Raw genomic sequence first — 27020 nt, forward strand, 5'->3', positions numbered from 1 at the left:
CATATCATCTACCTGTACAATAGTGGATAGACTGTTGCATTTGTTGATAGATGACTATGTGTTACATATAGCATAGTAAATATCCTACTTTCAGTATAGGTTTGTGTTTGAAACATGACAGATAACCTATTACCAAAATACTCCATGCATTACTGATTTAATAAACATTTTTGAAATGGTTTAATTTAGATCTGATATTTGGTCCATCTGCTATTTTTTTCACGAGGGTGGTGTATTCCAATGTGTTCACAAATGTTCACAAATGTTTGTGTAATTCATGAAATGATAATCATACTTCTGCTTCCTCCGTTTTCACACACAAGTTTTATATTTGACAAACAAATGCTGTTTTAAAGCCTTTTTCTGTCTGTTTGTTTTAGCTCAGGCCTCCGACAGTGATAGGCCAGTTCCACACACTTTTCTTTGGCTCTGTTCGGATGTTCTTTCTGGGCGTCCTGGGCTTTGCAGTCTATGGAAATGAAGCTCTCCATTTTAGCTGTGATCCAGACAGGAGGGAGTTAAACCTCTACTGTTACAACCAATTTAGGCCGATAACACCTCAGGTAAGACAGCTTCGTGCATTAACCTATCTGATAATAGAATACAAGCTAGACAGAAAACATTGGTAATATGTCAGGATCCACAAACAGTTGTGAATTTTCACTCTACCATCGTTATAATATTCTGATGATATTGTATAATGTGAATTAAACCCAACAGTATTCATTCCAGTCATTAAGTTCCAGTTGAAGTCAATGTAAATAACAATGTCATTAACAGAGGGGCTCAAATATATGCTGTTGTTCAATGTGGACTTGTGAATAGGTTGTTTTTCCACTCGCCAGAATGTTATTCTGCTTGCAGGTATTCTGGGCATTGCAGCTGGTAACTGTTTTAGTCCCTGGAGCTGTATTTCATCTCTATGCTGCCTGTAAAAACATTGACCAGGAGGATATCCTTCAGAGACCTATATACACCGTCTTCTACATCATCTCTGTCCTGCTAAGAATTATTCTGGAAGTCATCGCTTTTTGGTTGCAGAGCCATCTCTTTGGTTTCCAGGTTCACCCACTCTACATGTGTGATGCCAGTGCCCTAGAAAAGACGTTCAATGTCACAAAATGCATGGTGCCGGAACACTTTGAAAAGACCATATTTTTAAGTGCAATGTACACTTTCACCGGGATCACGGTGCTGCTGTGTGTTGCTGAGATATTTGAGATACTCTGTAGGAGATTGGGTTATTTGACCAATCAATGACCTGTGTGTTATTTGCTACAGAGTAATTGATCACATTTCAAAATTCTGTGTGTCTATCCAGGTCTCACATGGACACCAATGCCGAAAACGACATACCTCTGCTTTTTTTTGTTGGGAGTTGACACTCAGACACTTCTTTCCATAATCCCATTATTTAAGTCAAGTCACACAGATTTAAACCTTATTTTGTCAATAGACTAATGATATTGTTGTGACATATGCAGCTTTCAATCATTGGCCCACGTAAGAAAGAAAGGTGTTACCAGTAATTCTAATATTTTACATATTTGTACCCAGTGAAACGTTTTATAGCATTCTTGTAGTCTTTTTAGGGGCCTATAGACAAACCTACAGTAATGTAATCTAATTGTCCAGTACAACATATGGCCAATGTCATGTCATCAATGGTAACATCCTGATACCCTACGACAGAAGCTGAAAATGGGTCATTTTAAGGCATAGGCAGGAAAAAAAATTCACCTAATGAAGCTTAGATTTGATTTCAATATTTGGCTTTTAGCCACAGCTAAAAGCCATAATTATTTTCAGGTCATAATACATTAGTAATTATACATTTTGTATGAATTGAAGTACCGTACTATATAAAGGTTCTCAAATTAGTTTTAAATTGTAAAGATTTTTGCACATCTCATTTGATGATTGTGAAATTAAGGTTTTGAAATACTATATATAGGAATGGTATCAATAACAACAATAATAAGTTAAAGAAGATGGGTTTCCATGCTACCAGATTTATCATGCAGATTCTGCACATCACTGTAGATGTAAGTGTGATTGCTGATAAGTCTGCTGGTCACAGTGTGGATGGTTAACCCATATATTTGACTATTTTAAGACCCTTTTCATAGCTTGAAGTATTATGCTTTTGATTTAACACTGTGCTGTTGCTGTACTGAAAATAATGACCTCTTTTGTTTTGTATCTGTAAATTATTATCAGGCATCCATCCAACGTTGTTATTTTCAGCTAAATGTATCATCTCAGGTACAATATGGCATACTGCTTTCTGGTATTTGTGACAGATGGGTAGTTTTAAAGTTTGCCTCTTTCATTTTGTACAGAAAAGCCGAGGTAACTGTTAAAAGAAGCAATGACATTCATTTGGTTGTCAGTAAATCTGAGGAGTATTTTAGGGAAGTGGGATCAATTAGTTATCTGTTACGTAGGTTTTTTATTTTTACTCATGTTTGGTTGCTATGTTTACATTTCTTATGGTAATTGAATTTCATTACATCTATTGTCTGTTTTGACTGAGTGTTCTTTATAAAATGCATAGAACTTCTCAGCACTGTTTAATAAAAGGGGCACATTTTATGACCAACTCATATCTTAGGACAATATTGTTCTACAGTATGATGTTTCAAAAACAAATCTGTCTGTTGCTTTTTAGCTCAGGATCAAAAATGTTCTTATGTTTCAAAAGTATCAGTTAGATTTGTTTTTTTTGTTAGAGGTGGTGCTATGCAGCAGCTTTAATGGACTGACAAACTGTTGTATTGACAAAGCAACCCTAGATTAACAGGACTGCTGCATGCCCAGTTTCAGTTGCGTTCTATACATACCCTGTGTTCATGATAGCCCCATGCCATCTCTTGGGGGGGAAAGGTCAATATGCAGTGTAATCACAGCAGATCATTGTGGTGTCGAACAACTCTCCAAACAACAAGCTGCATGCAGTTCCTTGATGACAGTTTACTGCACAGGTATGCCATAATTCTCATTGATTGTTATTACATTCATATTATAATATTGTTGGCTACACAGCTCTTGAGATCACAGTGGAATGCATTGCAGTACACAGTAATGAATATCAATATGATGCTGTTTTGCTTTAATAGTCCTCCGGTCCTGCAGATGGCGCTACACGTATTGAACAACGAGCAGAAGAATTCTGCGCGATTAGGAACATTAAAAAAAAAATATATATATAGATAACTAGCGATCCACATTTCGATTGTTGATTAATCTGTTATTGATATTCTTAGAGATGGCTCTTCCACCACAGCTAAAAGCCATTCAGCACTATCTAAGAACTGCACAGGAACATGAGAAGAGGGATCCTGTCGTGGCTTATTACTGTGAGTTTGTACTAGCCAACTCGGCTAACGTTAGTTGCCAATCATCTGTAAACGTATCCGCATAACTATGCATCGTCAAGTCAAATAGCTAACGTTAGTTACCTAACTATTGCGAACATGTAAATCCGTAATGTTATGAGATGCGTAGAGAGGTTAGCTAGCTAACGTTAGCTATGGAATCATAACACCAGATAGTTAATGGTAGCGGCTAACGAATCATCTTGCCAGCTACAACTTTGACAAGTTTTCTTGTTGACAGTCTTACTAGCGGGTAACTAAGTAAGCGCACTTCCTGCACCTTTGCTTGTTTCAGTCGGCTTTTTGCTTCCACAACAGTAGTCGAGGTGCATAGCATTTATTACTAGTTAATGTTAGTAGTTAGCCAACTGGTTTAGAAAGGTCGGCTTTAGACAATGCTCAAAGTAGTTAACGTTAGCTAGCTAACATGCTTTGCCACCTTTGCGAAAAAGCAGTTTATATGGTAAGATCATGGCTGGTTATCTGACTTGACAGACAATGTAAGGAAGATATGTGCCTAACGTTGGGTACATTTTGTGACAATCACTTTCTGTAGAAGAATCAACATAACAAAACGTCCTCAAATGACTTGATTTAGCCCCCTCCTGCAACCTTAAATTATTTCCGATGGATTGCCGGTAGTTTAATTACACAAATGACTTTTTGCCTTCAAAATATTATGAGCGACAGCCACCTAAATTTAAAGGGGATACTTCGGGGTTTTGTCATTGATTGCCGTTATCTACTTCCCCAGAGTTAGATTAACTTGTGGATACCATTTTTATGTCTCTGTGTCCAGTATAAAGGAAGCTGTTTTGTATGCTGATTATTCAATACAATAGCAAGGTAATGTTGATAAGAATGTCTTGCATTCAGTGAATAGTACGTAATGCCTAATTTAGCTCACTCCTCACTACAGTAGGATACACACAACAGCAGCGCCATCTATTGGCGTGGGAACATCTCGTAACAGAAGTTAGTTTCGCAAACCAATGCGAACTAGCGTTAACGTACTAGCAGATACCCATAGACTTCCAGCAATTGTAATAATATAATAATAATTGTACTGTACTTACGCCAATAGAGCTAGCGCTACTTAGCAACTTATTTCAAACTGCACGCAGAGACATAATGATATCCACGAGTTCATCTGACTGGCTGGGGAAGTTGCGTTAGGCTCTCAGAACAAAATCATGCAAAGTTTAGTAACCAAGATATCTCCACTATAATAATGTGTTAAAATTGTTAAGTGCTTTTCATTATACAAGAATAATCTCAAAGTGGATAGAAGAAAAACTACAACAATTATTTTATATATGCAACCATTTCAAACGATGTGGAGGACCTGGGCTTGGGTAGTTTCACGTGGTGTGAGGCTAGTTGGACGCACTGCCAAATTCTCTAAAACGATGTAGGAGGCAGTTTATGGTAGAGAAATATACATTCAAATCTTTGGCAACAGCTCTGGTGGACATTCCTACATTCAGCATGCTATTTTTTATTTATTAATGTTTATTTCATTTCATGAAATATAGGACCAACACTTTACACGTTGCGTTTATATTTTTGTTCAGTATGTGTGTGTGTCGACAATTCCATGGTAACAGAATGACGCTGAGACTTGAAAATGTGTCACTTTAAAATTATGCCAAACAAAAGCCATTGATTACAAAATCAAACAAACCATACAACTCTGTGCAAAAGGACACATTTTTGCTCAAGGACTAATTTAAAACATTTCCGGTAAAAATTGTGCAAAAAAACATTTACGGTTAAATATCTACTCTGAATCTAGATTCAAAGATGTCTGCAGAAGGAATGGGAAGTCAGCTATAATGACACCTTAAATTTAACCTCTTTTGGTTATTAAACACTAGAACAGAATGGCGGTAACATAATGACATCATGGGTCCCTGATTTGTACTATACAGAAATGCATAGTTATGAATGGAATTTTCTTAATGGGGGATGTGTCCTGAATAGCTACACAAACATTGAAAAATGTAATATCTTCCTTTGCATGTTTGGGTATTGTTACAAAACCAATAACTAGCCTACGGATATTGTTGCACTCGCTTTGTCTTTCATTTAGAAAAAAACACGTTTTAAAATTCATCCCAATTGATTGGTCAAAAGAACAGACGACTCGGTCAGCGAAAGCCCTAGTTGACAGTTGATTAGATTGTTGTAACAGGGAAAGAAGGAAGTGTATTTAAATGCCTAAATAAAGATTGGCAATATGTTTAGCTACCTAAGAATCTTCCTGCATGTTTATGGACCAATGACGCTGTAGATCAGCACGCAATACATGTGTGCTTTCTCACATCTCAAATTATGGGCAGATTTGAGTCATTTTCATCTTTGTTACTAGCCTTGTTCTTGTTAGATGTTATGTACATTTTATGGCTTGGTAGCAAATGTCATTGCCATTGAGCTAGTTTTCATAGTAGCAGTAAACAGCAGCAAGTGATATGAGCGATTTGAGAGAGATGTGAAAGGGAGTCGAGTTACAGCCTCACTCTATCCAATCGTAGCAGTAGGATCAAGTTACAACCCACCCATTTCTTGAAAGATAGCTGAACTAGCCAATTGAATTGTTTTGAATTTCGTCCGGGCAGCTGAAAAAAAATCACAATCTTGATCACGGAAAATGACATAAAAGGACTGCTTTCATAAGCATCTGTGATCACATCATGATGTTACCTTGTACCCATTTGCAATGAATGTTTTTTGTATATTCTCAAACCAACAGCAGTGCCTATATGATGTCTTTCCATACAGGCGTGACATGCTGGAGTGGTGCTTCGATGCGAATGTTGTTGATCAGTAGACTAATATAAGTCCCAAATGGAAGGAAAACGTTGTCATCTGCAGCACCATAGACTCCAAAAAAAGCTCAATATCTCAATGCACATTCCTATTTAATATGCGTTCACCTGTGTTGTGAGTAGACCTATGCCCTCTTAATTTACCCAGGTAATCAAGCAATGTACCATTTAAAAAATAAATAATAATACCATTATGTAGTTTGGTAAAAACGAAGTCCAATATATTGTTTGATTTTAAAATTGGTAAATTAATGCAGACATGGCTGTGTCTGAGAAATGTCATCAATATTCAAATGTAATGATTTTGAATATCGGCCCTCACCCTCCTTGACTCCCAAAAATCGGTATCGGCATCGGCCCTAACATATCCACGTTGGTCGTTTCTACCAGGTTACTATAGCGAACCATGTGTAAAATGGACTGTTGGAGAATGCTTCCCTCACTGATAGAGTATACTGTGGCCTTCCCTTCCTGTCTGGAAGCTGGAGCCTGATAGGCTCCCATTGAGAGGGGCTGCTGTCTGACAATACAAGCTTTAACATGGCTCATTACAGAGATCCAGTTGACTGACAATGCCTGCCTTTGGTTGAATGGGATGTGCAGGACATGCTGTGAGGTGGATTAGCCAAATATGCTTGGAAACATGTTTTTCCAGTTTGGGACCACTGCCCGCCTGGGTCGTTCATTCAAATTGGAATGGTGGGTGTGTTGGTAGAATTGAAAGGAAATCAATAAATTAATTGGTGTCCTTTGGATGTCTGTCCTGTTTTTTTGTGTGTACTATTATGAATATTGATCTGCAAAAAAATAATGTTATAGCAGGGGGGGGGGGATTGTCAGTTGATGGGGTTTAGACAAAGTGTAGTAGTGGTAACTTTGTTTTTTCTTGACTTTTCCAATTTTGTCAGATTTTTTAAATTTATTTAGGCTTGTTTGGACTAAAGCAAAGATGGTTGAATGTCTTTCAGCGTCAGAGTTCCTTGTTGCTTGGCCAATGTGTGGCAGAGTGGACCATTCATTCAGCATGCCACTGGAGGTCAGCACCAACATGTCTCTGAATGACTCAACCATTGTCTTTGGGAGGTTGTAGAGCTGAGAGCCATAATCACTGACTACTTCTCTCAACCTGATTCTGCCTTTTGTTTGGAAATCTTATAGTTGAGCAGTTCATTGTTATGGATCTACACTGAACAAAAATAGAAATGCAACATGCAACAATTTCAAAGATTTTACTGAAATATAGTTCATAAGAAGGAACTCAGTGAATTGAAATAAATTCATTACTCCCTAATCTATGGATTTCACATGACTGTGCAGGGGTGGTCCTGGGATGGCATAGGCCCATCCAATCAGAATTCCCCACAAGGGGAATATTTCTGCAGACAGAAATATTCCTAAACACCCCCCCCCCTCTCCTCAGATGATCCCGCAGGTGAAGAAGCCGGATGTGGAGGTCATGGGCTGGTGTTCATAATTTAGGCTGAATAGGCTATACATACAAAATTATGATAAATAAAAAAGTATACCAGTTAAATGTAAGGACCAAACAATTGACAGCTGTGCCATATAGATGGGAATAGATTTTTGACGTACCGATTCCATGGCACATGGTTTATGAAGAGATATGCAAAACGACGCCGGATTCAAAATTATTATACAAAATTCTTGCAACCAATAAAATGTTATTTATATGGAGGGATAAAAGCTTCCCAGCTCTGCAGATTCTGCTGCGAAGAGTCGGAATCATTAGATAATTTGTTTTGGTACTGTCCAAATGTAGCTTGTTTTTGGTCACAGGTCCAGGAATGCCTGAGGAATTGCAATATTTACCTGGAGCTAACCCTGCAGATAGCACTAATGGGCGATCTGAAAAGTAATTGTCAATCGATCAATAATAAAATAATAGTTTTAGCAAAAATAAATTATGAAAATAGAAAGCTTCAGAGCTTTTGTGAAACATCACAGTAAAAAAAAATATGGCAAATAGAAATCCAATATTGATGGTGTTAAGAGAATGAATGATGGGAGGGGTTGACTGGAGCTGAAGGGTGGGAGTAATAACAGCTAATATCAACTAGATAACTAATGTAATAAATAGTGTGCCTGTAAAACATGTGTAGGTTAAGAACTTTTTTGAAAGAGCACAGTTTGAAAGATATGGAAATGGAAATCAAACCGGATGGACATCAGAAATTGATGGTTGAGGGTAGAGGAAGGACAGGAGTAAAAACAAACAAATTAGAACTATTGTGTCCATAAAATGTATATAGTATGTATTAGCTGGAAATACAGGCCTATGTTATTCACTAGTTTTCCCCAATTGGGGGATTTGTGGTAGGGTTGCAGGGTAATAAAGGAAATATATCTACATATAAAAAAACTATATAAATATTATTTAAAAAAAATATCTGGAGGATTGGAAGTGATGCAGACAATTAGATTGTAGTTTCCATCAATCCATCTGCCAATATTGCCATTTACAGTTAGTTAGCTAGCGTTCTAAATCCTAGTGTTTCCATTCCCCTTTAACCACCATTATTTAACCCAAGTACCCCTTTTCTTGACTATGGCACCTGTATCTTTCCTACTAGTGTAGACCCCTGCACCATGGCGCTGTGCTACAGTATTCATTTATGGAAAAGGCTCTCTTTAACATTGTTTCCCCTCCCGCTTCCTGGAGTTCACCCAGCCTTTGGATTGAAATGCAGCTACATAATAACATCCTTGTAGTGAGGAGAGCGAGTACGCAGGCTAGCATTCCAGAATACACAATTCTGTTCTCACTGCAGATGTCAGTGAAAACACTTGGTCACGTCCAAACTGAGGTCTCGGCTCACACAGTTTTACATTTCATTTTTTTTTTATGTCTAACGTCAAGCTTGCGTAGGGGATGCATGCCAGGACAAGCATGTATTCTTCCCATTTATAACCATTTAACAAGGATGCTAGTTACATTCTAATAGTTCTGAAACCCGAAAGATTATTGACCGAATGTTATAGGCGGTTTTGTTGCTTCAAGATATATTGACAAGGATGTCTTAGCGTAGGCCTGCGTTGTGGTGTTTCAACTACCACTTTCCTGTTTCTGTGAAAGCACCGTTGTATGGGGAAAAATATTAAATGACTGCTTGTAAGATTGGGAAGTATTCTTGAACATTATCTTCGAAGAGGACTGTCAACAGTAGAGGACACTGATCCCGGGAAAATTGGCTACATAGTGCATCATACAGGGATGCTTTCTGTATTTTGACAGTTTAAATATCTTGACAACTTGATTGCTGACAGTCACAAAATGTTTTGCTTATGTCAACAATGGACTAATGAAAAGAGTTTATCCTTTAAGCTGCATTCAATATTTCTATATAATCAAAGTAGGCTAGAGGACAAATGACTGCTGCTGAGTGTCTATTTTTGTGTCACCTTTTTAAGTCAACATATCATTGGACACTGTAGTTTGTCATTCTCCTACATCTCAGTCTGGGCGGGAGATGATTTCCAAAAACTTGTGAGAGAATGCTGTAACCACTCTGGCCATCCATGTTGTTCCCTTACTCAACATACTCACATAAAAAGTTCTGCCCATGGCAAAATGATTTTTTTCCCCCTGAAGTACAGTTGAATTATGGTTTCTATTTTCATGGCCTTGTATCGTGAATGGTCTCAGTGTTGCATTGTTTCACGGGAGGAAAATTGGATGTTAATGCTGTATGAGCGTAATCACTTGACAAAGGATGAGATTGTGGGTGCCCACTGTGATGTGCTGTGACCAACATCATATGAACAAATTGATCCCCATAGCTTTGGTTGTGGTTAATTGTTTAGGAAATATTGACAGGCATACTTTGGCATAGTTTTGCGAGACATTTTCATTCTCAGCTTGCCATTGTCTGGATAAAGGACAGTGATTTTCAAAAAAAATTGTTGAACAGTGTTCTCAATTATTAATATTCTCCTGTTTTAATTTTTTTAATTTTTTAATTAAATTTTTTTTTTTTACATGCTTTGTTTTGATAGATGATAGAGGGTGAAGCCTATTAACAATACATGTAATTATGGGGAGCATGTGAAATAGTGTCTATCTAAACTGAACTGAATAGAATCAAATTGAACCCTAAAGTAGTGACTGTATTATTATGTTCTGCTTCTGTCTCATAAGTTGGTGACCTTAACCCGTGTCCCTCCGGGGTTTGATGTTCGATTGACATTTGAATTGAGTCCGTGTTATCGTTGGAGAGATGGAGATAACCATTTAACAGGCCCAGTCTGGCATTTTGGTTCCAGCCCCAGGCTTTTCCTTGTTCATTTTTAATGCATCAACATTCAACCGGCCATACACTATGATGACATTCCAGGTGGGGTACTGCTGTCAGAAACTTGAGAAACAAAGAAATATATGTATTTTCTCACTCTTAGGCCGCGTTATTATATAGCTGCCTTGAATGTGGGATTTAGCCTAGATGGCATAATTTATAATTGAAACAGACTTGCAGTGCATTCGGAAAGAATTCAGACCTCTTCACTTTTTCCACTTTTTGTTACATTACAGCCTTATTCTAAAATTGATAAAATATTTTTTTCCCCCTCATCAATCTACACATCATACCCCATAATGACAAAGCAGAAACAGGTGTTTGCAAATGCATATAAAAAATAAAAGACTGAAATATCACATTTGCCTAGTTAAATAAAAGTATTCAGACCTTTTACTCAGTATTTTGTTGAAGCACCTTTGGCAACGATTACAGCCTTGACTTCTTGGGTATGATGCTACAAGCTTGGCACACCTGTACTTGGGGAGTTTCTCCCATTCTTCTCTGTAGATCCTCTCGAGCCCTGTCAGGTTGGATGTGGAGCGTCTCTGCACAGCTATTTTCAGGTTTTCCAGAGATGTTCGATCGGGTTCATGTCCGGGCTCTGGCTGGGCCACTCAAGGACATTTAGAGACTTGTCCCCAAGCCACTCCTACGTTGTCTTGGAAGATTGCTTAGGGTCGTTGTCCTGTTGGAAGATGAACCTTCGCCCCAGTCTGAGGTCCTGAGCGCTCTGGAGCAAATTATCATCAAGGATCTCTCTGTACTTTGCTCCATTCATCTGTCCCTCGATCCTGACTAGTCTTGCAGTCTCTACCGCTGAAAAACATCCCATCAGCATGCTTCATCCTAGGGATAGGGCCAGGTTTCCTCCAGATGTGATGCTTGGCATTCAGGCCAAAGTGTTAGTTTCATCAGAACAGATAATCTTGTTTCTCATGGTCTGAGAGTCCTTTAGGTGCCTTTTGGCAAACTCCTAGCGGGCTGTCATGTGCCTTTTACTGAGGAGTAGCTTCCGTCTGGCCACTCTACCATGATTGGTGGAGTGCTGCAGAGGTGGTTGTCACCCATCATCTCCACAGAAGAACTCTGGAGCTCTGTCAGAGTGACCATCCCTTGATTGCTCAGTTTGGCCAGGCGGCCAGCTCTAGGAAGAGTCTTGGTGATTCCAAACTTCTTCCATTTAAGAATGATGGCCACTGTGTTCTTGGGGACCTTCAATGCTGCAGACATTTTTTGGTACCCTTCCCCTAATCTGTGCCTCGACACAATCCTGTCTCGGTGCTCTACGGACAATTCCTTCGACCTCATGGCTTGGTTTTTGCTGTGACATGCACTGTCAACTGTGGGACCTTCTATAGACAGGTGTGTGCCTTTCCAAATCATGTTCAATCAATTTAATTTACGACAGGTGGACTCCATGTTGTATAAACATGTCAAGGATGATCAATGGAAACACAGTGCATCAGAGCTCAATTTCGAAAGTCTCATAAAAAAAAAAGGTGGTCAGAATACTTATGTATTTCTGTTTTTTTTTTAAATGTTTTATAAAAAACTGTTTTCACTTTGTCCTTTGAGTAATGTGGGTAGATTGGTGAGGGAAAAAATGTATTTAATCAATTTTAGAACAAGGCTGTAACAAAATGTGGAAAATGTGAAGGTCTGAATACTTTCCAAATGCACTGTCTGCTGTCTGTTACTGCCTCACTGCCTCATACCCATCACTGTTGATCTGGACAAGAATGATTACCGCATTCCTTGGTCTGTAAACATTGACATTTACAGTGAAACATAAAACATTTCCCACTCATAGGCTTCATACTGAGAGCAGCCTTGTGTCAAAGACCGGTGCCTTTATTTAAATGAACCCACTGTATTTTTGCCTTACTTAGAGCACTCCCAGCTGGGCATATTTGCTTTTTTCTTTTCTGCTGGGAATCACCGTGTTTTACAATGTAATGATTGGAAATGTGACTTTTGCTGATTTAGTCTTGATGTGCTGCTGAAATGGAAGCTGATGTTGGCTTGCCTACTTTCTGTCCTCTTCAGCTCACCGGCAGGTCTATAGAAGCCTGTTGCATTTGAGGCAAAGACAGTTGGCAAAGGTTGTTGTCAACTTCAGAATGACAAGTGCATCACTGGTCTTTCTGACGAGCTCAATAAAATACAGTACTTTACATTGTCATTTTGGTAACAAACATTCGCTGAAATATTGTGCTTGCTCATGGTTTGGTGTAGCCTATTCTATGATCTGCTTAGAAAATTGCATGGTCACTCTTTGAAGAATGGCAGATCCATGTTCCTTGGCTAGACAGGCTATAGGCTACAAGCTGTTCTAGTGGCTCACCTTTTAATTTCCTTAGGGACAGCAGCATCCATCAACCTGTGTGCATTTAAATTGCCAATGTGTGGGTGGTGAAAGGTGTTATCTTCATTAGAGAGGAGGACACCTACATTGGTTCTGGGTAAGCAGAGTCCACATGCCTGCCTTTGTCTAGCTAATGACTTTGAACTACAGCTGGCGCGATTTGTTGTTCTGTCCCGGTTGGAGACAGCACATTATTAAGGCTCTGACTGAAGTCCTTCAGGGACTCCGAGCCTCACACCTCAGGCTCTAGACTACCATTCAAAACAGTCAGTATACTGCTTTTTCTTCTACCTTTTCCTGGTTATACTTGTTTTGTATTATTGTTCTACAGCCTACATACAGTGGGGCAAAAAAAGTATTTATTCAGCCACCAATTGTGCAAGTTCTCCCACTTAAAAAGATGAGAGAGGCCTGTACACTTCAACTATGACGGACAAAATGAGAGAGAAAAAATCCAGAAAATCACATTGTAGGATTTTTTATGAATTTATTTGCAAATTATGGTGGAAAATACGTATTTTCTTTGTTGGTTGGAAACTGCAGCACTCGAAACAGCTGTAAGCCCAGAGTTGTTGGACTTGGCAGTGACGTCTCAAACATTCAGTGTGCGTCCAAAAGTTGCACACAGCGAAGACGTTAAGGCTCATGGGACTATCCCTCACCAGATGTCTGGGTGTGGCATGTTTTAAATCTCTGAAAACTGAGAGAAGGGCGCTAATGGTCCAGAGTCTGGATGCATACAATTGAAGCATGCAAGGATCTGGCAACATGGAGGAGAGGGTGGACGGACAGTGTGTTTTTAAAAACATGAGAGCCAAGACTGTGTATCCAGGCTGTCATGTGCTCAGTGGTACAATGCTAAGGAGACAACCGCAATAATGCTAATATTTACACAGCCTCTTTCACAGACTTGCACTGTTGAGAGGATGAATAATTTCACCCAAAGTGAGTGTCATAACTAACAGAGGAATGTGAAAATAATCAAGTAAGGCTCAAGTTTTAAGAAACTAGTAAGGCCTATTTCTAGAGGTTCTCAGACTGCATGCTGGACAAATTATTAGGGTACTTTAATTTGAAAGACCTCATCGTGAACGCAAAAACACATTTTTCCTCCACATAACATACAGAACAATGTACCCAGTCCACTTTTGCTCTTACCATATCAACTTAGTGTTTTAAAGATGATCAGATCTGGGAACCAGAGGGTGTTGACATTTTGATATTGTAGAAACATTTTCAGTGAAACGTCACCACTGACTCATTGCTCTGAGATTAAATAGTGATACCTGTTTCCTTCTCTGTCAGGTCGGCTTTATGCCATGCAGACGGGAATGAAACTGGACAGCAAAACCCCAGAATGTCGGAAGTTTCTTGTGAAACTGATGGACCAGTTAGAAACGGTAAGATATCAGCCAGCCTACACTTGGCAATGTTTAAACAGGTTTGCTCACAATATAACAAGTCTATCTACTATTGTCACATTGTATTCACATTATTATTAGTTGATTTAATAGATTTTCGGTCAGATGTCATAATGCACTAAACACTAGAATGTGAGGTAGGCTAGATGGATAATGCTATCTAGTTCCTCAACTCTGTACAAATATCCACAAAGTAAAACTTATCACACCACTTATGTCTGTTAGGGAACTCCAGTAATGAATATCTTCAAACCCATCCTGGCTGCTAAGAGCTCTTTAGGATTAATGGCATTTTACTTTTTTTCCAAAGCGAGTCAGGGACAGAGGCCTTCTAGCAGATTCAATTTCCCCTCAGAAGTGGATTATGGCACTGCCTCACAAAAAGGCCATTAACGGCAGAGTGGCAGCCTCCCATGGTTGAGTTCTGCAGACATGATTGAAATGTCCGCACCTCATCATTTTCAATTATAGGAGTGAGATATTTTTTGATTCAACCTAACATCTGTAATGTACAGTCATTGCTGTATAATCCAATTTGAGGATGAATTCCTTGATTCACATTCGCAATGTTGTCAAAAGGTGAATGCCAAATGTTTTATTTCAGATGCCAAATGTCGAGCAGTTATGATTTAGCTTTTCCATCAGGTATTTACATCTCTCTAAAATAAATAATGTAGCTCGCAATTTGATTAGGTAAAGTTTTTAAAGTTATCCAAGGACAATTTGATTAGGTAAAGTTTTTAAAGTTATCCAAGGACAATTTGATTAGGTAAACTTTTTAAAGTTATCCAAGGACAATTTGGAATTTGAGAGTCTGCTAACACATTTAGTTAAAGTTTATGGAATTTACAATAGATTATTGATTTTTTTCCTCATCAATCTACTCCCAATACCCCATAATGACAGGGCTAAAACAGGTTTTTAGACATTTTTTGCAATGTGTGTGTATATATTAAAAAACAACAAATACCTTATTTACATAAGTATTTAGACCCTTTGTTATGAGACTCAAAATTGAGCCTCAGATGCATCCTGTTTCAATTGATCATCCTTGAGATGTTTCTACAACTCTATTGGTGTCCACCTGTGGTAAATTCTATTGATTGGACATGATTTGGAAAGGTTGACAGTGCATGTCAGAACGAAAATCAAGCCATGAGGTCGAAGGAATTGTCCATAGAGCTCCGAGACAGTATTGTGTTGAGGCACATATCTGGGGAAGGGTACCAAAACATTTCTGCAGCATTGAAGGTCCCCAGAACAAACCACCAAGACTTCCTAGAGCTGGCCGCCCGGCAAAACTGAGCAATCAGGGGAGAAGGGCCTTGGTCAGGGAGATGACCAAGAACTCGATGGTCACTCTGACAGAGCTGGAGAGTTCCTCTGTGAAGATGGGAGAACCTTCCAGAAGGACAACCATCTCCATGTTTTTCAGTGGCAGGGACTGGGAGACTAGTCAGGATTGAGGGAAAGATGAACGGAGCAATGTATAGAGTGATCCTTGATGAAAACCTGCTCCAGAGCACTCATGACCTCAGACTGGGTCGAAGGTTTACCTTCCTGCAGGACAACGACCCTAAGCACACAGCCAAGACAAAATAGGAGGGGCTTCGGGACAAGTCTCAATGTCCTTGAGTGGCCCAGCCAGGGCCCGGACTTAAACCCAGTCGAACATCTTTGGGGAGACCTGAAAATAGCTGTACCGCGACGCTCCACATCCAACCTGACAGCGCTTGAGAGGATCTACAGAGAAGAATGGGAGAAACTCCACAAATACAGGTGTGCCAAGCTTATAGCGTCCTACCCAAGAAGATTCAAGGCTGTAATCGCTGCCAGAAGTGCTTCAACAAAGTACTGAGTAAAGGGTCTGAATATTTATATATATATATAAAAAAACGGAAATATCACATATTAATCAGTTTTAGAATAAGGCTGTAATGTAACAAAATGTGGAAAATGTCATTAGGTCTGAATAGTTTCTGAGTGCACTGTATGTTTTGAACAATGAATTCCTTCAGAAATCCTTTGAGTGGAATTGTGAAACGTAATGAAAAATCTGTAATATCTACTTGAAGTTTCAAGCTCTGCATTTTAATGTAAGACCAGATCACCATATATTTTCCTAGAGATTTTCTAAAAAGGTTTTAATGTGCCATAGGTGGTCGAGTCGCATGAAAACTAAGATTTGGCACATGACGATTAATGTTTTCTTTAACTATTCTCTGTCAAACATTCACTCTTTGATATGTGTATCCTTCATTGAGGAACATTTGTTCGATGTCGTGGAAAGGAAGCTCCAATAAAAACCAATACATTCTCATGTAAAAATGAACCGTTATATCATCTATTTGTGTAATTGTGGAAAAAAAATGGCAATTTCTGAACATATATTTTATCTTGTAAAATGGTTTCCTTTGAGAACTGTGGTGACCCCAATGTTTTGAGAGCACTGTATTCACATCAGAGTTCAAAAGACAGGGTTTTATGGTGTTCCTCGAAAATGGGGAGCAGGAAGCAACCTCAGGATGCTGTTTGCTCCTGTGCCCAGGGATTTTTATTGACATTTTGGAACCAATTAAAGAAAGCCCTGGGATTTTCTTGTCCCCCGAGCCGGGTTTTACTGTTGCTGTAGTAAGATTCATTACATGTCACAGCAACGGGGTGTCTTAGCCAGCCCCAGTGGATACATCCGGTTTGAAGGGCTTTTAAAAAGGTGGTGAAGAAACCTATGAAATACACGTTTAACTTTTAACCCACTATCGCAAATTAGGTCAATATGGACTCGGTACAGATTGTAAAACTTGTCTTGCGTCTTGTATGATATTTCTGGAAGTGAATGTGGAACCATTGTTTTATTTTTCCTCTCTAATCATGGGAAAATGAGTAAGGAAGACTTTCATTCCATTCCAGAAGTGAATGCAGGGTATGAAACTGAAGAAACAGAAATCTTACACCACACCATGTGGAACTTTCTAATTTCACCAAATGACAGTTTAATTTCCACTAAAGCCACACATTTCTAGGTAAACAAACAACCAATTATTGTTATTTTGTGCAGAGAATGGATAATTAAGATGACAATCTGTATTTTGTTCTGGCATTAAAAAGCTTAATCGTGCCCGCAGCCCAGCCCTCGGCATATTGACCAGTATGGCTGGCTGATTGCCATCGCTCAGGCTGCTGATTGCTGTTTGGGCCGGGGTAGACGCAACCTTGGCTCGTTCTCTGCATCGTTTAATTAGCTTTCTTAGAGCAGTGGATTAGGCAAGAAAGGTCTGGTGGAAGATATTGCCAGTAGTTAGGCTATACACTAATGGGCATCGGTTTCATGGAAACGGCTGCTGTTGTTTTCCTGATCGCAGCATTGGGCGTCTTCAACATTGCATGCCCAGTCACTTCAATGCACTGGCCATTTTGTTTTTGTTCTCCTAAAGTCCCTCTACAGGATTGTCAATAGGTCTAGCTCTGGTCTGTTAGGGTTGCTTTAAGACACTTGAAAAGGGCTGCAAGAAAGACATGTCACTCAAACCATCAAAGAAGAAACGGCCCTTCATGGAAATATCGTCCTGAACTATTGGAAATTGTGTTTTTCAAAGCTGTTTTAGTACCACATGGATTTCTAGAGAACCCAGAGGACTGGTGTGATCCAAAATGAATCCTTTGATTCAATTAGGAGTTTGATCCTTGACTCTTCTTTCTATAAAGTCGGCATGCTTCCTTCCAAGTTTGTTTTAAAGTCCTCCGCTACACTTTAGCACAAGTGATGTACTGTGCTGTGTATTGCCTTAAGGATAGGTTGAGATTTCATTAAAACGTGAACAGTACGTCCATTCAGAAGAGCAGAGTCCACCTGTTGAAATGTAACCAGTATTATTTGCTTTACTGATTTTACAAGGAAACCTGACGCTCTCTAGCAGACTGTAACATCTCAGAGAGCAGCTGCCTCTGCTGCAGTAAGTGAGCTTTGCGGATGTATTTTTGGGCACTGGCCACGACAAACCATTAAGACACAATAGCATTAAGACACAGAAATAATTTAATTTGTCAGGGGCAAACGGGTTGAACATATAAGGATGAAGGCAAAATCAACTTAACAACACTACCCAATCACAATTCGGGTCGAGAAGAATGACTTAAGTTTTAAAGTCACTGGTATTGTCATAGATGACTCATTGCCATGTAAGAGAGGTGTAATAAAGTTAAGTGCCAGTGGCTTTGATGTTTCCGGTGAAATCCAATGTCCTTTTGGTCAGTGGTTTACTAGTGGTCTTCTGTACAAGGTTTATTGTCCAGCGTTGTTGAAATGAGTGCGGTAAAACCATCCCTTGGTTATTGTCCATGTTATTATCTGTTGGTGCGTCTCCAGAGACCCTCCACCCCACCATGCTATACTCTATTAATTACAAGAGTGTTCTGGAGTGGAATTAAAGCGTGTGCTCTCTGCTGCATCCCAGGAATCAATGAGTCACACATGGAAAGCCTCACTTCTTAGAAAAAAACACAGCCATCGCAGATTTGTCACACGGTCCATGCACAGAACAGTACACAGGCTCCCTTTATGTATGCACTGCGTCTGTGTGTGCTGTTCAGCATCCAGGAATCTAGGAGGAGCACTTTGTGTCAGTTGAAAGATTTACAGTGCCTTCAGAAAGTATTCATACCCCTTGATTTATTCCACATTTTGTTGTTACAGCCTAAACTCAAAATGGATTGATTCTTTCTCAACCATCTACATACCCCATAATGACAAAGTGAAAAACGTGTTTTAGAAATGTTTGCAAATTTGAGAATGAAATATCTAATTTCCATAAGTATTCACACCTCTGATTCAATATGTTGTAAAAGCACCTTTGGCAGTGATTACATCTGTGAGTCTTTCTGGGTAAGTCTCTAAGAACTTTCCACACCTGGATTGTGCAACATTGGCCATTTTAAAAAAATATATATATTTTCGAAATCATTCAAGCTCTAATAAATTGGATGTTGATCATTGCTAGACAACCATATTCAGGTCTTTCCATACATTTTCAAGCAGAGTTAAGTAAAAACATTAAATGTTGTATTGGTAAGTGACACCAGTGTAGATTTGGCCTTGTGTTTTAGGTTATTGTTAAAGGGTGAATTAATCTCCCAGTGTCTGATGAAAAGAAGACTGAACCAGGTTTTCCTCTAGAATTTTGCTTGTGCTTAGCTCCGTTTCTTTTTTTCATCCTGTAACACTACCCAGTCCTTAACGATGACAAATGTACCCATAACATGATGCAGCCACCACTACGCTTGAAAATATCTAGTGGTCCTCAGAAATACCTTGTATTGGATTTGCCCCAAACTTTGTATTCAGGACAAAAAGTTAATTGCTTTGACACATTTTTTGCAGTGTTACTTTAGTGCCTTGTTGCAAACAGGATGCACTTTTAGGAATATTTATATTCTTTACAGGCTTCCTTTTCATTCTTTCAATTTAGGTTAGTATTGTGGAGTAACTACAATGTTGTTGATCCATCCTCAGTTTTCTCCTATCACCATCACCATCAACTCTTAACTCATGGTGATGTCCCTGAGCAGTTTCCTTCCTCTTCGGCACCTGAGTTGGGAAGGACGCCTGTATCTTTGTAGTGACTTGGTGAATTGATGCACCATCCAAAGTGTAATTAATAACATCACCATGCTCCAAGAGTCTTAGTGGTTGAATCTGTGTTTGAAATTCACTGCTCGACTGAGGCTCCTTACAAATAGTTGTGTATGTGGGGTACGGAGATGAGGTTTTCATTCAAAAATCATGTTAAACATGCAATTTATTATGTGACTGAAGTACATTTTTACCCCTGAACGTATATAGACTTGCCATAACAAAGGGGTTGAATACTTTCAATGTTTGAATTAATTTACAAAATATTTGAAAAACGTAATTCCACTTTGACATTTATGGGCTATTGTGTGTAGGCCATTGACAAATAATCTCAATTTAATCTAGATTAAATTCGGGCTGTAACACAACAAAATGTGGGAAAAAGTCCAGGGTTGTGAAAACTTTCTGAATGCACTCTAAGATCTGAAAAAGTAGTGAATGTGCGTTTCCAAACTACTCTGTATTGATTTGATTTGCCTTTTGAAAAATGTTTGCTGCTGAGAGCCTGTGGTTTTTCAGTTTGGATGTGCCTGCCTGCAGGACATAATTGTGTGATTTGACGCTGTTGTGTTTTTCAGATGAAGATGGAGCTGACTGACAGTGACTCAATCACCCATGAAGTTGTCGGCAATGCACACATCGAAAACTATGCCTTAAAAATGTTCCTCTATGCGGACAACGAGGATAGGTCAGGAAGATTCCACAAGTAAGGCTGTGTCTTCACTCACCATTACTACCTGCGTAGATTGTGTAGAGTCAGCCCGCTGTACTGTAGCTGCAGGTCGCTCCCTGCCTCTTGAATTTCAGCATGGTAATGGACTGGTTCCAATGTCGTTTTTTTTTCCTTCATCTTCTTCTGGTTCCAATACGTAAGCCCTCATGATTACCATTTCCTTTCACTGAACCATGACACAAAATAATCACACTGTTGCTTTTGCACATGGAGTCCAGTCCAGAGTCTAAAATTAGCAACAAAGCCATGTCTGTGTGAATATATTGCCACAGGGGCCAGATGATTCCTATTGGCCATTCAGGTGTAGCGTTACAGGCCTGGCTGGCATTATGAGTGTGTTGTGGGCACTGACAACAGCAGCAGGGCTGGACAGTAAAGCAGAGTCTACCATGAACTGTGGGTGCCAGGCCAGCCAGGGTCTCCATTTATGCAGTCCGGGTCTGGACTGGAGCAGCTCCACTGCCTGTGAGAGATAACAGCCCTGTTTTACACAGCAGCACTCCCATTACTACCAGTAGCTCGCAGCCCACGTATGAGTAGCTCGCCAAACAATTCTGAAAGTACATGCAATGATCATGTGTTTCACTGCAAACTGCTACCATTCTAATCAACGCAACATTGACATTATTCCATCCCTAGTTAGCCACTATTGGCTTTCAAGCCAGACCTAACAGAAAACGTGCCAATTAATTTCCAGCAATATTGCCAGTCTGTTTGTGTGTTGCACGCATTTGTCTCACTCCATGTGTCTCACTCCATGTGTAACCAGTTGATGTGATAACCGTCTTGTGGGTTGACAGAAATACTTTCCTCAATACCTTCTCAATTAAATGTTAACTACAAAGTAGGCTTACCTGGCAGAAGTATATCATTTGTATGTATTATTTGTTATTTACGAACTTTGCCATGAAATGAGTATCAGTACAGAGCCATCACTAGACCGGCACATTAGACACACATTCTTCTCTCGCTAGATGCGCAATAAAGGGCCAGATGAGCAATTAAAGGGGAATTACACAAAGAAATCGAAATGTGTTAGTTTTCTTCCAGACCTAAAAAAAGAATTGTTTTCAGATGTAATTTAAGCGTTGACATGGACTCATAACATCCTATTTTTTATTCTTTTTTATCTATGAACAATTTACATTTTAATAGCGAATTAAAAATTTGTTTTTTTAAATGTATCATCTAAAACCAGCAAAAATGCAACAGAGAACATCATTTGGGAAAATGTAAAAGAGAAATGTGGGGGACAAACACAGATCTTACCAGGTATGTTGACAGGAAAAAACCTGGGGAAGAGTTGCAGTGGAGAGAGGAAGAAAATAATGTGCCAATTTATAAGTAGCTCTCATGCTAGAAAAGGTTGGAGAACCCTGGCGTACAGGATGTTGTCTCCTATGTGGTGACTCCAGGCCCCAGATACAGTGCCAGCCACAGAACACTGGAGAGAAGTTTAACATTTTAGTTTAGCAGGTCTAATTAAAGACCATCCGTTTTGCATATGTCTATCTCCACCATTCATACTGTGCAAGGTAGCAATTTAGATTTTAAAAACGTTGCGTCCATATTTTAAGCTGACATGTTGTCACTAATCTGCTCATTTGTTTCTAAGCAACAAGCAATGTTTTCATTAAACCATGTTTTTATAAAACTCACTCATCACTTGAGTTGTAAGAAAAATCGACGGTTCTGATGATTCATATCCTGTTCTCAACAAGTTAACTTTTGATGAAACAAAAGTAGCTTCCCTAAATGCATAATTTAAATATTGTTTTTCTTCTGTTGATTGGCATTAAGTGTGTACATAACTTTGTCTAGCCTTAAATGGTGGTAATTGCAGGAATAACAGCATGATCCCATATTTTAGGGAATCCATTGAGTATAAAAGGGAAATAATTTAACAAGCATTGGACCTTTTGTCCTATTATGTTTCTGTCCAGTTATGGGCTTTGAATTTCAAAGGTTTAAAATCTTGTCAGTACCAGTGTTAATCTCGTCCACCAGCTGGCTCTTTCTCTGTCGAACCGTCTGGTTTCACAACGCCTCAGAATGGAACTTGAATGAAAGCCTATGGCAGGACTGGATGAAACAACTGCTGGTTTTAATTGTCTGATCTAGCAGTCCATTACCATCTAGCATAACCCTTAGAACCTCCCCCCTACTGTACAGTCGTGGCCAAAAGTTTTGAGTGACACCAATATAAATTTCCACAAAGTTTGCTGCTTCAGTGTCTTTAGATATTTTTGTCAGATGTTACTATGGAATACTGAAGTATAATTACAAGCATTTCATAAGTGTCAAAGGCTTTTATTGACAATTACATGAAGTTCATGCAAAGAGTCAATATTTGCAGTGTTGACCCTTCTTTTTCAAGACCTCTGCAATCCACCCTGGCATGCTATCAATTAACTTCTGGGCCACATCCTGACTGATGGCAGCCCATTCTTGCATAATCAATGCTTGGAGTTTGTCAGAATTTGTGGGTTTTTGTTTGTCTACCCGCCTCTTGAGGATTGACCACAAGTTCTCAATGGGATTAAGGTCTGGGGAGTTTCCTGGCCATGGACCCAAAATATCGATGTTTTGTTCCCCGAGCCACTTTTTAAAAATTGTACCTTTTTATTTAACTAGGCAAGTCAGTTAAGAACAAATTCTTATTTTCAATGACGTCCTAGGAACATTGGGTTAATAACTGCCTGTTCAGGGGCAGAACGACAGATTTGTACCTTGTCAGCTCTGGGATTTGAACTTGCAACCTTCTGGTAACTAGTCCAACGCTCTAACCACTAGGCTACCCTGCTGCCCTTTTTCCTTGTGGCAAGGTGCTCCATCATGCTGGAGAAGGCTTTGTTCATCAGCAAACTGTTCCTGGATGGTTGGGAGAAGTTTCCCTCGGAGGATGTGTTGGTACCATTCTTTATTCATGGCTGTGTTCTTAGGCAAAATTGTGAGTGAGCCCACTCCCTTGGCTGAGAAGCAACCCCGCACATGAATGGTCTCAGGATGCTTTACTGTTGGCATGACGCAGGACTGATGGTAGCGCTCACCTTGTCTTCTCCGGACAAGCTTTTTTCCGGATGCCCCAAACAATCGGAAAGGGGATTCATCAGAGAAAATGACTTTATCCCAGTCCTCAGCAGTCCAATCCCTGTACCTTTTGCAGAATATCAGTCTTTCCCTGATGTTTTTCCTGGAGAGAAATGGCTTCTTTGATGCCCTTCTTGACACCAGGCCATCTTCCAAAAGTCTTCGCCTCACTGTGTGTGCAGATGCACTCACACCTGCCTGCTGCCATTCCTGAGCAAGCTCTGTACTGGGGGTTCCCCGATCCCGCAGCTGAATCAACTTTATGAGATGGTCCTGGCGCTTGATGGACTTTCTTGGGCACCCTGAAGCCTTCTTCACAACAATTGAACCGCTCTTCTTGAAGTTCTTGATGATCCGATAAATGGTTGATTTAGGTGCAATCTTACTGGCAGCAATATCCTTGCCTGTGAAGCCCTTTTTGTGCAAAGCAATGATGACTGCATGTGTTTCCTTGCAGGTAACCATGATTGACAGAGGAAGAACAATGATTCCCAGCACCACCCTCCTTTTTAAAGCTTCCAGTCTGTTATTCGAACTCAATGAGCATGACAGAGTGATCTTCAGCCTTGTCCTCGTCAACACTCCTATGTTAACAAGAGAATCACTGACATGATGTCAGCTGGTCCTTTTGTGGCAGGGCTGAAATGCAGTGGAAATGTTTTTTGGGGGATTCAATTCATTTTCATGGCAAAGAGGGACTTTGCAATTCATCTGATCACTCTTCAGAACATTCTGGAGTATATGAAAATAGCCATCACACAAACTGAGGCAGCAGACTGTGAAAATTAATATTTGTGTCATTCTCAAAACTTTTGGCCACGACTGTACATTGTTGACTTCAAAGCGGGCAGCGCAAGTGATTTAAACAAATAAGTGCGTTTGGAAAATCTCGAAGTACGCATCTTAGAAATATTTTTCACGTTTAAACTTTATATGCCTGAACTCTGAATCAATTTTATAAATAATATGGTCAATGTAATACATTAATTTTTCATAGTCACATTTAATGCAACTGTAACTCTGTGTTACTAGGCTCTATATACAGTACGGTGTTAATTGACCCCGGGGACGAGGTTACCAGTGTTGACATATCTTTCAGAATTAAAGAATTTAAGCTCAGGTCAGTTGTAAAAAAAAATATGTGTGTTTTCAAATCCTTCTGTTCCAGTGAATTATTTTTTTTCCTCATATTGAAAAGAAATACAGTGCATGAAATTGTGGTGAGATAAAATATCTCATAGCTGAAGGGTGGAAGTCCATCACTGAGTTCTTGTGAGGATCTCTGTCCAAATCCTTTGACATAATGTATGTAAATAGCCCGAGGCAGGCCCAGTTCCTGTCCAATGTGCTGAACAGCCAGATAAAATCCATGAAAGCGCACACTTGTGTTGAGAATATAGGCTGAATTGTGTTGTAAATGAACCTCCATGGTGTTTTCAGCCCTTTCTGTTTTCACATTTACCTCCCCTTCCCCACGACCCACCCTCTGCGTCATGACACCAAATGCCAACGACGTACATCAGATGTATACAGCTGAGAAGTGGGCAGAGTTGATCAATCTGCAATAGGCGCCTGGGTCTCCATTTGTCAACATAGGCTAGTAGTCTTACTGGCAGCCATGAATTGTTCTTCAAGATGCATTTAGTTTTTATTTTCGTCTCACCATCTTGTTTCCACAACACCACAGTGAGATGAACAACAAACCCACAAAAACATTGCACAACCTTCAGTTAGGTATAGATATAGATCGATATAGCCCTTGGTTCTCTCCAGACCTGACTGCCCTTAACCAACACCAAAACATCCTATGGCGTTCTGCTTTAGCATCAAACAGCCCCTGTGATATGCAACTTTTCAGGGAAGTTATAAACCAATATACACAGGTTGTTAGAAAAGCCAAGGCTAGCTTTTTCAAGCAGAAATTTGCTTCCAGCAACACAAAGTCAAAGAAGTTCTGGGAAACTGTAAAGTCCATGGAGAATAAGAACACCTCCTCCCAGCTGCCCACTGCACTGAGGATAGGAAACTCTGTCACTACTGATAAATCCACTGTAATTGAGAATTTCAATAAGCATTTTTCTACAGCTGGCCATGCTTTCCACCTGGCTACCCCTATCCCGGTCAACAGCCCTGCACCCCCCACAGCAACTTGCAAAATCTGGACCCCTACAAATCAGCCGGGCTAGACAATCTGGACCCTTTCTTTCTAAAACTATCTGCCGAAATTGTTGCAACCCCTATTAGTAGCCTGTTCAACCTCTTTCCTGGCGTCTGAGATTCCGAAAGATTGGAAAGCTGCCGCGGTCATCCCCCTCTTCAAAGGGGGCGACACTCTTGACCCAAACTGCTACAGACCTATCCTACCCTGCCTTTCTAAGGTCTTCGAAAGCCAAGTTAACAAACAGATTACCGACCATTTTGAATCCCACCGTACCTTCTCCACTATGAAATCTGGTTTCAGAGCTGGTCATGGGTGCACCTCAGCCACGCTCAAGCTTTCGACTCTTGTCAATAACCACATCCTCAGCGGCAGACTCGATAGCCTTGGTTTCTCAAATGATTGCCTCGCCTGGTTCACCAACTTCTTCTCTGATAGAGTTCAGTGTGTCAAATCGGAGGGCCTGTTGTCTAGGCCTCTGGCAGTCTCTATGGGGGTGCCACAGGGTTAAATTCTTGGGCCGACTCTTCTCTGTATACATCAATGATGTCACTCTTGCTGCTGGTGAGTCTCTGATCCACCTCTACGCAGACGACACCATTCTGTATACTTCTGGCCCTTCTTTGGACACTGTGTTAACAACCCTCCAGACGAGCTTCAATGCCATTACAGCTCTCCTTCCGTGGCCTCCAACTGCTCTTAAATACAAGTGAAAACGAAATGCATGCTTTTCAACCGATCACTGCCTGCACCTGCCCGCCCATCCAGCATCGCTACTCTGGACGGTTCTGACTTAGAATATGTGGACAACTATAAATACCTAGGTGTCTGGTTAGACTGTAAACTCTCCTTCCAGACTCACATCAAACACCTCCAATCCAAAGTTAAATCTAGAACTGGCTTCCTATTTCACAACAAAGCATCCTTCACTCATGCTGCCAAACATACCCTTGTAAAACTGACCATCCTACCGATCCTCGTGTTCAGCGATGTCATCCACAAAATAGCCTCCAACACCCTACTCAATAAATTGGATGCAATCTATCACAGTGCCATCCGTTTTGTCACCAAAGCCCCATATACTACCCACCACTGTGACCTGTACA

At 39.9% G+C, this 27020-nt stretch overlaps 3 protein-coding genes across 6 annotated transcripts in view; 2 read left to right on the forward strand and 1 right to left on the reverse strand.

The window, feature by feature from the left end:
- LOC118386914 (gap junction epsilon-1 protein-like) overlaps positions 1–2643 on the forward strand; it is a 41666-nt gene extending 39023 nt beyond the window's left edge. For both annotated transcript variants that reach the window (XM_035774905.2, XM_035774906.2), the window contains 2 exons: positions 381–563; positions 865–2643. In XM_035774905.2, the coding sequence (XP_035630798.1) occupies positions 381–563; positions 865–1260 (579 nt within the window). In that variant the 3' untranslated portion in view covers positions 1261–2643. The remainder of the gene's footprint in view (positions 1–380; positions 564–864) is intronic.
- LOC118387195 (endothelin-1-like) overlaps positions 1–27020 on the reverse strand; it is a 308791-nt gene that overhangs the window by 168768 nt on the left and 113003 nt on the right. The window lies entirely within an intron of this gene.
- The window catches only part of LOC118386915 (vacuolar protein sorting-associated protein VTA1 homolog), a 43153-nt gene continuing 19276 nt past the window's right edge, over positions 3144–27020 (forward strand). For both annotated transcript variants that reach the window (XM_035774907.1, XM_035774909.1), the window contains exons 1-3: positions 3144–3359; positions 14189–14283; positions 20512–20639. In XM_035774907.1, the coding sequence (XP_035630800.1) occupies positions 3269–3359; positions 14189–14283; positions 20512–20639 (314 nt within the window). In that variant the 5' untranslated portion in view covers positions 3144–3268. The remainder of the gene's footprint in view (positions 3360–14188; positions 14284–20511; positions 20640–27020) is intronic.

This window comes from Oncorhynchus keta, chromosome 8, assembly GCF_023373465.1.
Source record: "Oncorhynchus keta strain PuntledgeMale-10-30-2019 chromosome 8, Oket_V2, whole genome shotgun sequence".
Taxonomy (NCBI): Eukaryota; Metazoa; Chordata; class Actinopteri; order Salmoniformes; family Salmonidae; genus Oncorhynchus; species Oncorhynchus keta.